This window comes from Erythrolamprus reginae, chromosome 6 (genome assembly GCF_031021105.1).
Source record: "Erythrolamprus reginae isolate rEryReg1 chromosome 6, rEryReg1.hap1, whole genome shotgun sequence".
Taxonomy (NCBI): domain Eukaryota; kingdom Metazoa; phylum Chordata; class Lepidosauria; order Squamata; family Dipsadidae; genus Erythrolamprus; species Erythrolamprus reginae.
Window position 1 is genome coordinate 71,941,565 of NC_091955.1, and position 15,006 is coordinate 71,956,570.

General features: G+C 38.5%; 1 protein-coding gene across 1 annotated transcript in view; it reads left to right on the forward strand.

Annotated features, from left to right (window-relative positions):
- LARGE1 (LARGE xylosyl- and glucuronyltransferase 1) overlaps window positions 1–15,006 on the forward strand; it is a 447,356-nt gene that overhangs the window by 308,287 nt on the left and 124,063 nt on the right. The window contains exon 7 of the mRNA XM_070756235.1: window positions 4,660–4,764. Coding sequence (XP_070612336.1) covers window positions 4,660–4,764 — 105 coding nt within the window. The remainder of the gene's footprint in view (window positions 1–4,659; window positions 4,765–15,006) is intronic.

The following is a 15,006-nucleotide window of genomic DNA, read 5'->3' on the forward strand; positions in this document are numbered from 1 at the left end:
CTTTACAGACAACATTTTTTGTACTTGCCAAGTTTCCTATCATGTCTATCTTTTTAATTAAATTGGAAACTGGCATTTCAAATTACATTATTTATAAATCCCCAGCATTCAGTGTATTTGCAAGGGTGGAGCCACATAGACTCATCTCCATTCTTAGAAAATAAAAATTATGGGTGGCTGTTTGGAAGTGTTTGTACGTATCTATCTAGAACAGCAGGGATGATAGAGAACATTTTGGACAGGGGTGGGTTTATTTATTTATTTATTTTATTTATTTATTTATTTATTTATTGGATTTGCATGCCGCCCCTCTCCGCAGACTCGGGGCGGCTAGCAACAGTAATAAAACAGCATATAATAATAATCCAATACTAAAAACAGTTTAAAACCCATTATTATAAAAACCAAACATACATACAGATATACCATGCATAAAATTGTAAAAGCCTAGTGGGAAAGAGTATCTTAATTCCCCCATGCCTGGCAGCAGAGGTGGGTTTTAAGCATCTTACGAAAGGCAAGGAGGGTGGGGGCAATTCTAATCTCTGGGGGAAATTGGTTCCAGAGGGCCGGGGCCGCCACAGAGAAGGCTCTTCCCCTGGGTCCCGCCAAGCGACATTGTTTAGTTGACGGGACCCGGAGAAGACCCACTCTGTGGGACCTAACTGGTCGCTGGGATTCGTGCAGCAGAAGGTGAAGTGATAATCTGGTTGCTCCCAGTTCAGCCAACTTATAATGTTGATGGTGGGAGGCTCCGCCCACCCTCTCAGGACACTTCTGTGCACGTGCAGAAGCATTACACGTGTGAACCGTTAGTGACGGGTTTTAGAACCCACTACTGATTTGGGGAGATTAGGAAAAAAAATCACAGAAATAGCATCTCCACCTTGCCTTGCATTAATGGGTGTTTTATAACTGGTCTTGCTGTAACAGCCATTTTCTTGATGTGTTTATCATTTATGCCGATCTATTCCAAAAACATTATTTCGCACTGATTACTCTTGCTTGAGAATAAGTAGTTAGACAGACAATGCATGTCATTTCACCTCCATAAGTCAGCTTCATATGACTGTTATTAATAGTGTTGCTTTGATTTATTGTTGGTTTCTGTCTAACTGATATAAGATAGAAATGGAAGTTGAATTTCTAAATATCTTCAGGGTATAAGGTTGTAGAGGATATGATTATTTCATGAAGGTGTAAAACCTGCCTTCATAAGATATTCAAGTAAGGATTGAAGGAAAAAACATGTTGCAGATAGGGTAAGAAGAGCATGTGAAAAAATATATACAGCTACTCCTTCACCTCTGATGTTTTGTTCAGCTATTTTAATAGTATCAAAATACTTACGTCATCCAATGCAGTTTAAAGCCTACATGGAAAAAGAGATGCCAGATAAACAAGTTGGCCTTAAAAAAGGTTGAGGAATACGCAATATTGTTGACACTTGCTAGATAATTAGAAAAGTCAAATAATGCCAAAAAGAAGCCAGGATGCGCTTCATTAATTATAGAAAACCCTTCAAGCTATGAAATGTGCTTAGAAAAATGGGAGTTCCAGAACATATAATTGTCCTCCTGCAAAGCATATACTGCATACAGGTGTAGAAGCTACAATGTAGACAGAACATGTCAAAATGGACTAGCTCTAGGTCAGTGATGGCAAACCTATGGAAATTGAATTATGAGCTATATCTCCGGCAAGCGAGCCATTGTCTTAGCCAGCTGCTTTTTGGCTCATACAGAGGCTCTGGAAGGGCATTTGTGGCTCCCAGAGAGCCTCTTGGGGGGTGGAGGGGGGCGTTTTTACCCTCCCCCCATCTCCAGGGAAGCCTTTGGAGCCTGGGAGGGTGAAACACAAGCCTACTGGGCCCACCAGAAGTTGGGAAATAGGCCATTTCCGGCCTCCAGAGGGCCTCTAGGGGGTGGGAGAAGCTGTTTTCACCCTCCCCAGGCAGTGTTCCCTCTAATTTTTTTTTTTTGGGGGGGCGGAAAAGTATAGTGTCTGAGCGGCAGTCCCTTTGGGACTGGGCGGCACAGAAATAATAAATAAATAAATAAACAAACAAACAACCCACCCTGTTTTGCCTCAGAGAATTTCAAAATAAAATACTGTACTGTGTGTCTATAACAGTGAGCTCATAATAGGGCAACTCTATCAATATCAAAATGCCACTTAAATAGTTGAGCTAGTTTCAAACTAGATTTTGATTTCCTTTCTCTCTTCCTTACTCCCATTCTTTTTCTTTCTCTTTTCCTTCCTCTCTTTTTTCTATCTGTTTCTCTCTCTTCCTCTCTCTCTCCTTCCCTCTCACTCTTTCCCCCTCGGCTTCTGGGCAGGTTTGGAAAACTCTGAGTTGATGATGATTTTTAAGTGAGCGATTGCTCACTGCTCAGCTTAGAGGGAACTATGTCCCCAGGTATTGAATTATGGTTGTGGACACTTGGGCATGTGCGATTGCACAAAGTTCGCTATCACTGCTCTAGGTTAACAGAGGAAACAGGCAATGCTGTGTATTAATTCAAGCTATATGCTGAATATATAAGAGGAGAAACTGATTTGTAAGAAGATGAACATGATTTTAAAATTGGAGGAACCAAATCAACACATAGTTCTCAAAACATAAATGATAAAGCTCAAACCATCCTACTTTGAACACATTCTGTAGAAAAGCTGTATTGCTGGGGGAAAATGGAATAAAAAAGATGACTACTAATGGATGGACTCAGTTGCAGTGACAATGATGCATTGGAAGATCTGGAGGACTTGATTAGGAGAAAATCTATCTACTGTATGTCAACACTGTTGACACCAACTTGATGGCTCATAATTCAATTTGATGAGTCCATAGGTATGTCCGTGGGTCTATCTATCCTTATCAGATGAGATAAAGCACATCTATTGCTAAATAAAGCAATTGTCAGTATATACTTCTGAAAAATAAAAGATAAATATCTGTGTATTGATTTTTCCTACTACTTAAAAGAATCCACTTAAAACAAGTGGCAGTACTGATTGGGAAAAACTAAAATCTTTCCTTTAAAGTTTGGGATTAATTCATAATTTTTTTCTCCAATGAGAACTCTACAGTTTTTCGTAGATATATTGAGAAAAGTTCAACATGGTTTGAATAATAAGTCCCTGGATCATTAGGTCACTTTGTAGCTTGAGTAATATAGATACAGAATGCACTACAAGTCATTTTTGAGCACAGTTACTACCATTTATTTAACCTTGAAGTTCAAGAAGAATGACTTAGTTCAAAACATGGTAAAATCAACTTTTAGCATACCTCATTGACCAAAAACGGGAGAAAAAATAAACCGTTTAATTAAAGATAAAATATTAATCCTACACTTTTTTAAGAGTCTGGGATGCTTATAGAAATAAATTAAGTCCAGACATCTCACTGCTGTTGCAAATTATTTACCATTATAAGTTTAAGACAAAAAGATCAGAGGGGTACTTCTTTCAGGGAACAAAAGAATTTAATCTGACTATATGGAATTATAATAAGAAATTATATGATTCTGCTTTCTCCAATAATGGAAAAACTGGAGGCAAGTGTCTAAAACTTCTAAACATCTAAAGCAGGGGTATCAAACTCGATTTCATTGAGGGCTGCATCAGGATTGTGTTTGATCTGAAGGAGCTGGGGTGGGCATGGCCAGCTCAACGTCACTCTGCTAGAGAACGCTCTGCCAGCAAAAATGGGCTCCTGAACTTCATTTTTAGCTGTGATGGCCTCCTGGGAACCTTTGCCAGTAAAAACAGAGCATGGGAGGGCTTCATGCTGACCTCCCAAGCTCCATTTTCTCTGGCAGAGGCACTGTGGGCCAATCCTTCGCTGCTTCCAGGGTGGCCCCGTGGGCCAGATATAAGCATCTCACAGGCTTATATCTAAACTGTCATATTGATGAATAACAAAAGTGAGATTTAATCAATTGCAATTTGAGGAACCCATGGAATGTTGGTTGTAATGATCCAGGCTTGTACAGTGTTTTGATGTTTTAATGGAAAAATTAATCTAACATATATGTGCATGCTTAGTTGGCTGCAATTTAAATGTAATATTGTATGATTTTGATTTTTTTAAATTGCAATTTAACTTGATTGTAAAAGACGTGTTGAGACAGAGAGTTAAAAAAGGTTAGATAAATTAATTCTGTAAACTTTTTTCTTCAATAGTAGAAAGCTTTGTGTATAATTGTAAATAGAATTGCACTATTTGGAAAATAGTACAAATTCATTTTAGGACATAATATTGTTGGAGGCTGGTGAAGGTACTACCAAGAACTGATTTAACATTTTTAAGTATCTCAATTAAAAATAAAATATTAACTCTACTTTTTAAACAATTTTGGAGAAGCTTAGAATTTTCTTGAATGAGAAAATTCATTATAGAAAACAAATCAGCAAATGGTATTTGATTAACTTAATTGTGGGGACTTGCATTTTTTCTGTATTCTATTTTGTTGAATATATAATTCATTATATTTCTAAATCAATTCTAAGTTGTAATTACATTAAACAGATTTACATTTCATATGAAATGTATGCATTATTCTCTTTTTGTATCTACTTGTCTACATATTATAGTTATCTCCCTACAAGTTGATTTTTGACTCTTGATTTGATTTGTTTATCTGTGCATTTTAGGCCAGCAAGTTCTTGGTTTGGTAGAGAATCAGAGTGACTGGTACCTAGGAAACCTCTGGAAAAATCACCGTCCCTGGCCAGCGCTTGGAAGAGGTTACAATACAGGTACCGTATATTCAATAGCATCCTGGAAGATTGTTTCTGACTAGTATGATAACTGAAATTGTGAAAGATATATTATTATTATTATTATTATTATTATTATTATTATTATTATTATTATTATTATATATTATATATTATATATTATATATTATATATTATATATTATATATTATATATTATATATTATATATTATATATTATATATTATATATTATATATTATATATTATATATTATATATTATATATTATATATTATATATTATATATTATATATTATATATTATATATTATAAAGATGCTTCATCCCACATTAACTGCCATGAATGTTGAGTCAATCAACTCCTGAAGCATATGAACACCTTCTCAAAATCAAGAATGTGATTGCAATAATAATAAAGGGAGGGGGATTCCCCTCTGCCTGCCACTGCCTCCCTCCCTTTTGACGTCGGAAGGAGGATGGGCACGTGCGGTGTGTGTGGGGAGCGTTTCTCCGTTGGGAAAGAAAGACGGTGGCAAGTGGAAAGACGATGCCACCGAGGTGGTCTCCACCGAGAAACTTGCCACCGTCTTACTTTCCCAATGGAGAAATGCTCCCCACACACACCATGCACGCCCATCCTCCTCATCCTCATCACCTGCAAACTCCACCCCATTCCTCAATGACCGCGACGGCTTTCCCTTCCCCCTCCCTTTATTATTATTTTTCCCTTGAGGGACCATGATTTGAGGAGTGGGGGGGGGAGGAAAGTGGGTGTGGAAGACCCGCTCGCTCACTTGCTCTCCTGCCGGCTACAAAGACAAGAAGGCACAGTGAGGCGGCCATGGGCTGCTTTGGCAGAAGACGGGATGGCGGGGCCAGAAGGGTTCGGCGGGTTCAGGTTCCACAAACTTGCCCGAACCAGCCAAACCCAAATTTCGTTGGGTTCGCCCAACACTAGCCGTAGTAAAAAAAAAAAGGGATATACTATATCTATTAATAATTTCTTCTTTATAACATCTCTTTATAATTTAGAATATGAAATACCCTTTTGCTTTCTTAGTGGTCAGTTCATATTGTAAAGATCATTTTAGAATCTTTTCAGATGTGCAATATTTCACGCCTCTGGAGTTAATCTTCCTTTCTAGCATGATTATTTGCCATTACCTGTTAACCACAAATAAGACAGACATAAAACATCAATTGTTACAGCCCGAGTTATGTTTGTAATTCATTGACAAGACTTATATTAGAACAAGAAGAGTTGGGTTCAAATCCCCGATCTGCTACAAAATTTAGAAGCCTCAAAATATGGATGGTATATGTTCAGCATAGTGATAAGATCATAATAATGGTCCAAATAAATCTAATGCCAAGCTGTCAAATTCCCTTCCCCCATTGGGAAAAAGAAGCATTCTTACTGGGACTTGATTTATAGGGTGGGACAGGTTTCTCTACTGATTTGTGTGTGAAATGTGAGCAGACATACCAGGTGGATAAAGAACATACCCATAGGCATCTAAATCAGTTCCATCTCATACTTTAGGTGGCCAGATAGTGACTTATATTCTGTTAGCATCTTAAATAAAACAGACAGCAGCTGGGGAAGGATTCATTTCTAAAGGAAATATTCCTGTTAAATAACTTTGTACCACCAACCAGTTCTTTGTGACAGTTGAAATGTGCACCAAGGAATTTCTTCAGTCTCTGTGAAATAGATTTGCTATTGTGAAAAAGCTAATACACAACAATTAGATCAATGCCATTATTTATATTATGATGTAAAGCTATAAGAAGATTATAAATACTTTCATTTTATGGTTTTGGAGACAGTTACTACAGATTGCTAGGAGACCTACTCCATCAAATTAAATACATCCTTCTCTGTTGAGGTGATGATCATCAAATATAAATTCAATATTTTAATTGAGTGTAACAAGTAGAGATGGTGTAGAAAAAACGGCATTGCTTGATAAAGTTAAGAGAAGAATAGGAGGAGAAGTGAGTGGATTATGTGAGTGGATAGAATCTATTTATTTATTTTATATATGCAGAAATTATAGGGTGGTTCTTAGAACAGCTACAAATTATTACCAGCAGTAGAGCAATATGACAGGCATAAATGTAGATGCAGTCATCGATAGTCCTGTCTGATTTTTTTAAAGCACCAGCCATTTAACCAAAAATGCAAAACACTAATTGAAATGGTTCCTAGGGCATATGAAAATGAAAGAGTACTGTATCCATTTTATGAAACCTTGACATTTAGCATAGTCAATTGTTATGCAGAGTAGAGAAAGAATTGTATTATTATATTTCATGGTAATTTTATTTATTTATTTTATTTATTTATTACTTAGATTTGTATGCCGCCCCTCTCCGAAGACTCGGGGCGGCTCACAACATGTAAAAAACAAATCATAAGCAATCAGATAAATTTAAAATATTTAAATATTTAAAAAACCCCATATGCTAACAGTCACACACACAGACATACCATGCATAAATTAAACGTGCCCAGGGGGAGATGTTTCAGTTCCCCCATGCCTGACGGCAAAGGTGGGTTTTAAGGAGTTTACGGAAGGCAGGAAGAGTAGGGGCAGTCCTAATCTCCGGGGGGAGTTGGTTCCAGAGGGCCGGGGCCGCCACAGAGAAGGCTCTTCCCCTGGGGCCCGCCAACCGACATTGTTTAGTTGACGGGACCCGGAGAAGGCCCACTCTGTGGGACCTAATCGGTCGCTGGGATTCGTGCGGCAGGAGGCGGTCTCGGAGATATTCTGGTCCGATGCCATGAAGGGCTTTAAAGGTCATAACCAACACTTTGAATTGTGACCGGAAATTGATCGGCAACCAATGCAGACTGCGGAGTGATGGTGAAACATGGGCATACCTAGGTAGGCCCATGACTGCTCTCGCAGCTGCATTTTGCACGATCTGAAGTTTCCGAACACTTTTCAAAGGTAGCCCCATGTAGAGAGCATTACAGTAGTCGAACCTCGAGGTGATGAGGGCATGAGTGACTGTGAGCAATGAGTCCCGGTCCAGATAGGGCCGCAACTGGTGCACCAGGCGAACCTGGGCAAACGCCCCCCTCGCCACAGCTGAAAGATGTTGTTCTAATGTGAGCTGTGGATCGAGGAGGACGCCCAAGTTGCGGACCCTCTCCGAGGGGGTCAATAATTCCCCCCCCAGGGTGATGGACGGACAGATGGGATTGTCCTTGGGAGGCAGAACCCACAGCCACTCCGTCTTATCCGGGTTGAGCTTGCCTGGTATTTGATACCTAGAAGGCAACAAATAGTCCATCTATTACTATGATGGAAAGGCAATAAACAATGGGATAGCCTCGTTCAGTTTTGCACATAATATACATTCTAAACTTCATCAATTTAAACTTGCAAAAGGAGAAAGATTTACAGGATCCGAAGAGAGATTAGAGCAGTGATGGCGAACCTATGTCAGATGTGCCACAGGTGACATGTGGAGCCATATCTGCTGGCACGCAAGCCATTTCCCTAGCTTAGCATCAGTACACATGTGTGCACCAGCCAGCTGATTTTTGGCTCATGCGGGGAGGCTCTGGGAGGGCATGTTCGGTTTCTGGGGGGCAGGAGGGCATTTTCACTCTTTCCAGGCTCTAGGGAAGCTCTGGAACCTGGGGAGGGTGAAAAACAGGCCTCCTGGTGTTCTGTTGGGCTTTCTGGTAGACTCCTCCCAAAAATTCACAGGTACAAATTTCAGACACACACACGTTTGAAAATTCAAAACAATGTTCTTTATAATGAAAACTCACTTAACCTAAGCCCTCTTTTGGTATAGCAAAGAGCACTCGTCTCCAAACAATTTGTACAAGTCCCTTATCAGTACTGTGATACTTAGCTTGCAGCTGTGAGGCAATTCACAGTCCTTCTTCTTTCACAAAGTCAAACACACTTTGCTCTGGTTTAGTTTCAAAGCAGGGAAAAATCAGCACACAAAAGGTCAAAGTCAGTAAAGCAGTCAGGAAACACAATGATCAGATAATCCTCCACAATGGCCAAACCCATAGGCTGCTATTTATAGCAGCCTCACTAATTACCACAGCCCCACCCAACCACAGGTGGCCTCATTTTCTTTGATAATAATCTCTCAGTTGTTGTTGCCTATGCATTGCTCTTCGCATGTGTGGCTGTATCATTAGCTCTTGTTCTGAATCCAAGGGGGCGCTAGGTAATTGATCTCCTTCTGAGCTATCTGCCACACTCTCCTCCTCCCTGTCACTCATGTCTTCTTGGTCAGAGGAGCCTTCATCATCAGATTCCACCAGAGGCAAAACAGGCCTGCAGCATATGGATGTCTCCCCCACATCCACAGTCCTTGGGGCAGGAGCTGGGCCAGAGCTAACCACAACAACTGGGACCACCGGAAGTCAGGAAATCAGCCATTTTCCAGTCTCCAGCGGACCTCCGGAGGGGTGGGCGAAGCAGTTTTTGCCTTCCCCAGACACTGAATTATGGCTGTGGGTGCTCATGCATGTGTGATAGCATGCACATGCATGCTTTTGGCACCTGAGGGGAAAAAGGTTCGCCATCACTGGATTAGAGTATATTTACTGTTTATTTATTTATTTTCAGCCACCATGTATTTTCTCATCCTCTTTTTTCTCCCCTTTATGTAGTCATTCATCTTTTAAGTGTCTTAAATATTTTTTGAAACAAATTTAGGGTATTTTGTCCCTGGCTCTTACTCTTGTTAATTTGTTGCTCAGAACAGCTGTATTATCACTATTATTATTATTATTATTATTATTATTATTATTATTATTATTATTATTAGATTTGTATGCCGCCCCTCTCCGTAGACTCGTGGCGGCTCACAACAGTGATAAAAACATAATGAAAAATCTAATAGATACACTTCCCCCCTAGGCCTTCACAATTTTATGTATGGTACGTTTGTATGTATGATTGGTTTTTATATAATGGGTTAACTGTTTTTTTAGTATTGGATTTTGTTGTACTGTTTTACTGCTGTTGTTAGCCGCCCCGAGTCTGCGGAGAGGGGCGACATACAAATCCAATTAATAATAATAATAATAATAATAATAATAATAATAATAATAATTATAATTATAATTATAATTATAATTATAATAATTAGAATAATTAGAATAATATAATTAGAATCTAAAATAACAATAGTACATTTAAAAAGTCTAAAAAGCAAGGAACCCCAATATAAAAAACATACATATAGTCATATCATGCACAAAAACTACATAGGCAGGGGGAGATGTCTCAGGTCCCCCACGCTTGATGACAGAGGTGGGTTTGAAGAAGTTTACGAAAGGCAAGGAGGGTGGGGGCAGTTCTAATCTCTGGAGGGAGCTGATTCCAGAGGGTCGGAGCCACCACAGAGAAGGCTCTTCCCCTGGGTCCTGCCAGATGACATTGTTTAGTCAACAGGACCCGGAGAAGACCAACTCTGTGGGACCTAACCGGCCGCTGGGATTCGTGTGGCAGAAGGCGGTCTTGCAGAAGCATCCCCGGTGGGTGGGCAGAGCCTCCTGCTGCTGGTGCTACCAGTTCTTACAACAAAATTAATACTATTTTGGCAATGTGTAATAGCTAAATTTATTTTTATTTTTTATTTATTATTTAGATTTGTATGCCGCCCCTCTCCGCAGACTCGACAACAAAGTGAAAACAATTTACAACAAATCTAAATTACTGTTTTAAAATATTTTTAAAAACCCATTTTCTAAACAAACATACATCCAGACATAAATTGTATATGCTCAATTGTATATAAATTGAGACTGCTTAGCAGTATTGAGGTACAAGAGTACCAGAAATATTGCTAGTTTGCTAGTTTGTTTTCTGCCTACAGTACATTAGGGAGTGTACAACATTTAAAATGCCTTTAGTGTAATATAAAATACTTTAAAATAAAGACATATTATGGCAGATTATAATTATATATAATTCCCAGGTGCTCCTCTCTTATTACAAGAATGCTGTATCACTTGTTATAACATAAGAAATTATACATATTTATTTTGCATCCCTATTGAGTAGTCAAAAATCACTTGATTAAAAAATGCTGGTTTGATAAATATCAATCAAACTGATTCTCTCTCATTTGCTGCTAAGCTAGTTCGCATGCTTCTTTTCTTGCCACAAAAACAAGAAAATAACTTCAAATGTAATAAGTATTGGGGCTGGTTAGGGAGAAACAAGCAATTCTGATCAAACAAAGCCATTGAGATGCATTGTTATTTCTCAAGACTGGGAAAGGAAAAAGCAAATGGGTGGAGGAAACAGATTGCTTGTAGGGTCTGGACCAGGAGTCTCCAACCTTGGCAACTTTAAGCCTGGCAAACCTTAACACCCAGAAATCCACAGCCAGCAAAATACAGAAATAGAGCACAACAATGATGAAAATTAAATTGAATGCATTTGGGTCAACATTAAAGGGGGGGGGGGATGACATTGCCATAGATCTATAGCACTATAGGCCACCCAACCAAACAGAGGAAGTAGATGAATATTTTGCTAGTCAGCTAACTAAGGTATGTAGGAGGCACATCACAGTAGTAATGGGGTATTTTAACTACCCTGGCATCAACTGGGAGACAAATTCTACACCAAGTGGAAGATCCAACAGGTTCCTAACAAACCTAGAAGACAACTTTGTTTCCCAAAAAGTAGAGAAGGGAACAAGGGGATCACTCATATTGGACTTAATTCTCACTAACAGAGATGAAGTAATAGAAAGTGTTGAAATTACAGGAACCTTGGGGGCAAGTGATCATGCAATATTGGAAATCAACATTATTCCATAAATAAGAATCTTCAAGGAGGAAACAGTTCAAGAAGCTTGGGAAATTTTGAAAAGTAAGATTATAAAAGCCCAGTGTAGCACAATACCAATGAAGAAGAAAAATAATAGCTCTCAAAAGAATTCAGCATGGCTGCATAAAGAATTCTCTAACAAATTGAGAGACTAAAAGGACAAGTATAAAAAGTGGAAAGAGGGGCAAATAACTAAGGCAGAATATCAGCAAATAGTCCAAGCCTGTAAAGAGGTAGTAAGGTAAGTTATGGCTCACAATGAACAAATGCTTGCAACAAAAGTAAAAAATAACAAAGAAGCTCCTTATTTGTTTGTTTGTTTGTTTGTTTGTTTTGTTTTCATGTTAAAAATGAAAAAAAGTCAAGGAAACAATTGGTCCATTGCTGGGAGAAAGTGGCAAGAAGGTGACAAGCAACAGGGAAAACATAGAACTTACTTACTTACTTACTTACTTACTTACTTACTTACTTACTTACTTACTTACTTACTTACTTACCCACCCTCCCACCCACCCTCCCTCCCACCCAAACCACCCACTGTTATAGACACACAGTACAGTATTTTATTTTGAAATTCTCTGAGGCAAAACAGGGTGGGTTTTTTGTTTGTTTGTTTGTTTGTTTGTGTGTTTATTTATTTATTTATTTATTATTTCTGTGCCGCCCAGTCCTGAAGGGACTGCCGCTCAGACACTATACTTTTCGGCCCCCCCCAAAAAAAAATTAGAGGGAACACTGTTCCAGACCAGACCCATCCTGCCCTTAAGACTGCCAAATTCCTTTGGTAGATTCCATCCTGGACTCCTCTGTCGATCCCTATGAGAAAGGATATGTCAGGTAACTACCAACGTGCATTTTACATCAGGCAGGTGAACTGAATAAATATAACATCCTGTGCAATAAAAGACACCTAAGTGATTAGACATGAAAAATGCAATTACAGTGGTACCTCATGATACAAACTTAATTGGTTCCAGGAGGAGGTTCGTAAGGTGAAAAATTCGTAAGACGAAAAAATGTTTCCCTTAGGAATCAATGTAAAAGCAAATAATGCGTGCAAATCCTTCAGGAAAATCCCAAACTTTAGAAGGGAGGCGAACAGAGGGCAGGGAGGAGCAGCTAAAGGGGGCGAGTGGAAGAAGCAAGGCTAGGCTAAAGGGTGAGTGGGAAGGAAGAAAGGCAAGGGGGGAGCCCCTCCCTTTTCTTTCTTCAAAAGACACTCTTTCAGTGCCTCTGCAAGCACGCTGTTCTCTGCAAAGTCTTTCCTCCTCCAAGCCGCCCCTCCCTTTTCTTTCTTCAAAAGACACTCTTTCAGTGCCTGCAAGCACGCTACTTTTTTAAATGCAAACTCTTTCCCCCTCCAAGCCGCCCCTCCCTTTTCTTTTTTCAAAAAAGGGGGGGAAAAAGAAACCCCTTCATCCCAGCAGCAGCGGCTTGGGTTCATAAGGTGAAAATAGTTCGGAAGAAGAGGCAAAAAAATCTTAAACACCGGGTTCATATCTTGAAAAGTTTGTTAGAAGAGGTGTTCGTAAGATGAGGTACCACTGTATCTACATTTGAAAATACAGTACTATGGAAGATATTTTCTTGGAATGCCTGCACCAAACAAAGAATCAATACTTTGAATTATATGATTTTACAGATTTTAAGAGATTGTGTTTTGAATACAACTTACATTGCTTGGCAATTTTACGGTTGAAACGTGTATTAATTAAAACAGTGCAGCCGAGACGCCTTATCAGTCTCCAAGGTATCTGCAGTCCTAGGAACTAATTCTAGGATTAGTTTTGTTTTCTTTTGTCAGGTTTAGTTTATATTACCACGAGATATCTGGGATTTCTTTCTCTTTACTATATAAACACTATTTATCTTTTTACTCCTCTTGGTGTTACAGTTTTCTATTCTCCATTACTAAAAAATAACTTAAATATTAAAAAGAAAAGTCCTGCTAAGCAGATATTCCATTTCCCAATTTCCTCTTCCTGTCTTATACTACAGAAGTGGTTAGTTATGGGGAGGATCCTGTGGAAACAGCTATTTTATTTGACAGCCTCAGATATTGCTTTAACTTGAGTTCAAGTATAATAGCTGACATTACTCTGAACAGTTACTCCTGACAGTCTTGCGTGCTTACAATACACTCATGCATTATTCTTCTATGTTTTAGTCAGCTCAAGCTCTCATTTTTCAGTTCCACAAAGCTATTAAAACCTTTTTTTTTCAGTTTATATGGCTGAGAGAGAATAGAAAGGATATAGAGATGAGCTAAAAAAGAAAATGAATGAAAGGAAGATTGGAGGGGAGGTAGCGGCAAATGCAACAGCATTTTTCTGAAACATGGAACAAGAGGTCATTTCGTGCAACAGTTCAACTTCTCCAAGATAGCAAAGGATGGATTATTGACAGAGTCAGCATATGTCACTGTAAAGAAAACTGTTCAAAATTGAAATGTATTGTTTGACTCAGTGCTCTTGGAGAGAACAAAGAAATAAATCTCCTGGGAATAGAGGGTGGTGGTAAAAGAAAGGTAAGGCTTATCAGATACCTTGCTCCATGAATTAGAATAGCTGTCAAACAATATAGCATTTAAATAAGAGGAACTCAGAAGCCCTGTGAAAAGGCAGAGATATAAACAAATTCTGCCAGAATATTGAAGGGAGGGAGTAGATCTTGTATTATTAGTCCTAATAAAATATAGCACTTTAAAAAAACCAAATGTAACATTGATTTGGCTGAAATACAGTAATGAAGTTACTATCACTTTATTTTTTTAAAAAACTAAATATGAAATCATATTGAGATCAGCCATTAAATATATTATAAAATTTCCTCCAGGAAAGATCTAACACCTTTCGATTTCTTCCTTCTGGCTATGTGAATGTTCAGAAAAGCCTTAGGGATATTTCCAAACCAGGATATTTTTCTCTCTTTCTGTAGGTATGGATAAAGACTTTCCTTCCTCCCTATAGGAATACAGGTGTGTTTCTTTTTTGCAAGGAAACCTGAAGCATTTAGTTGGCAACAATACATCAATACATCAACCAAGTCTGTGATGAAAAAGTCACAACAATGGGGAATTCTATTGCTTGGTCTTACTGTTCCTTGAACATTTAGGAAATATAACTACGTGCATGAAGTTAATGTCATGTTAATGATGTCTTAATTAAGGAAGTTCTACAGAGTAAGCTAGATCTTTTTAGATGTAAATTGGGTTTGTTTCTTAACTGGCTGCTGTCTTCAGGTTCTGAGATAGACATGTTACTTTCTAATCAATTTATTTATTTATTTATTCATTTGTCCAATACACAAATACATAGGAAGAGAATAGACATGAAGTAATATATATAAAGATAAATGTAAAGATAGAGGAGAAGATATATGAAAGGAAGAAAATATATATGATATATGAGATAAAGGAAAGACAATTGGAC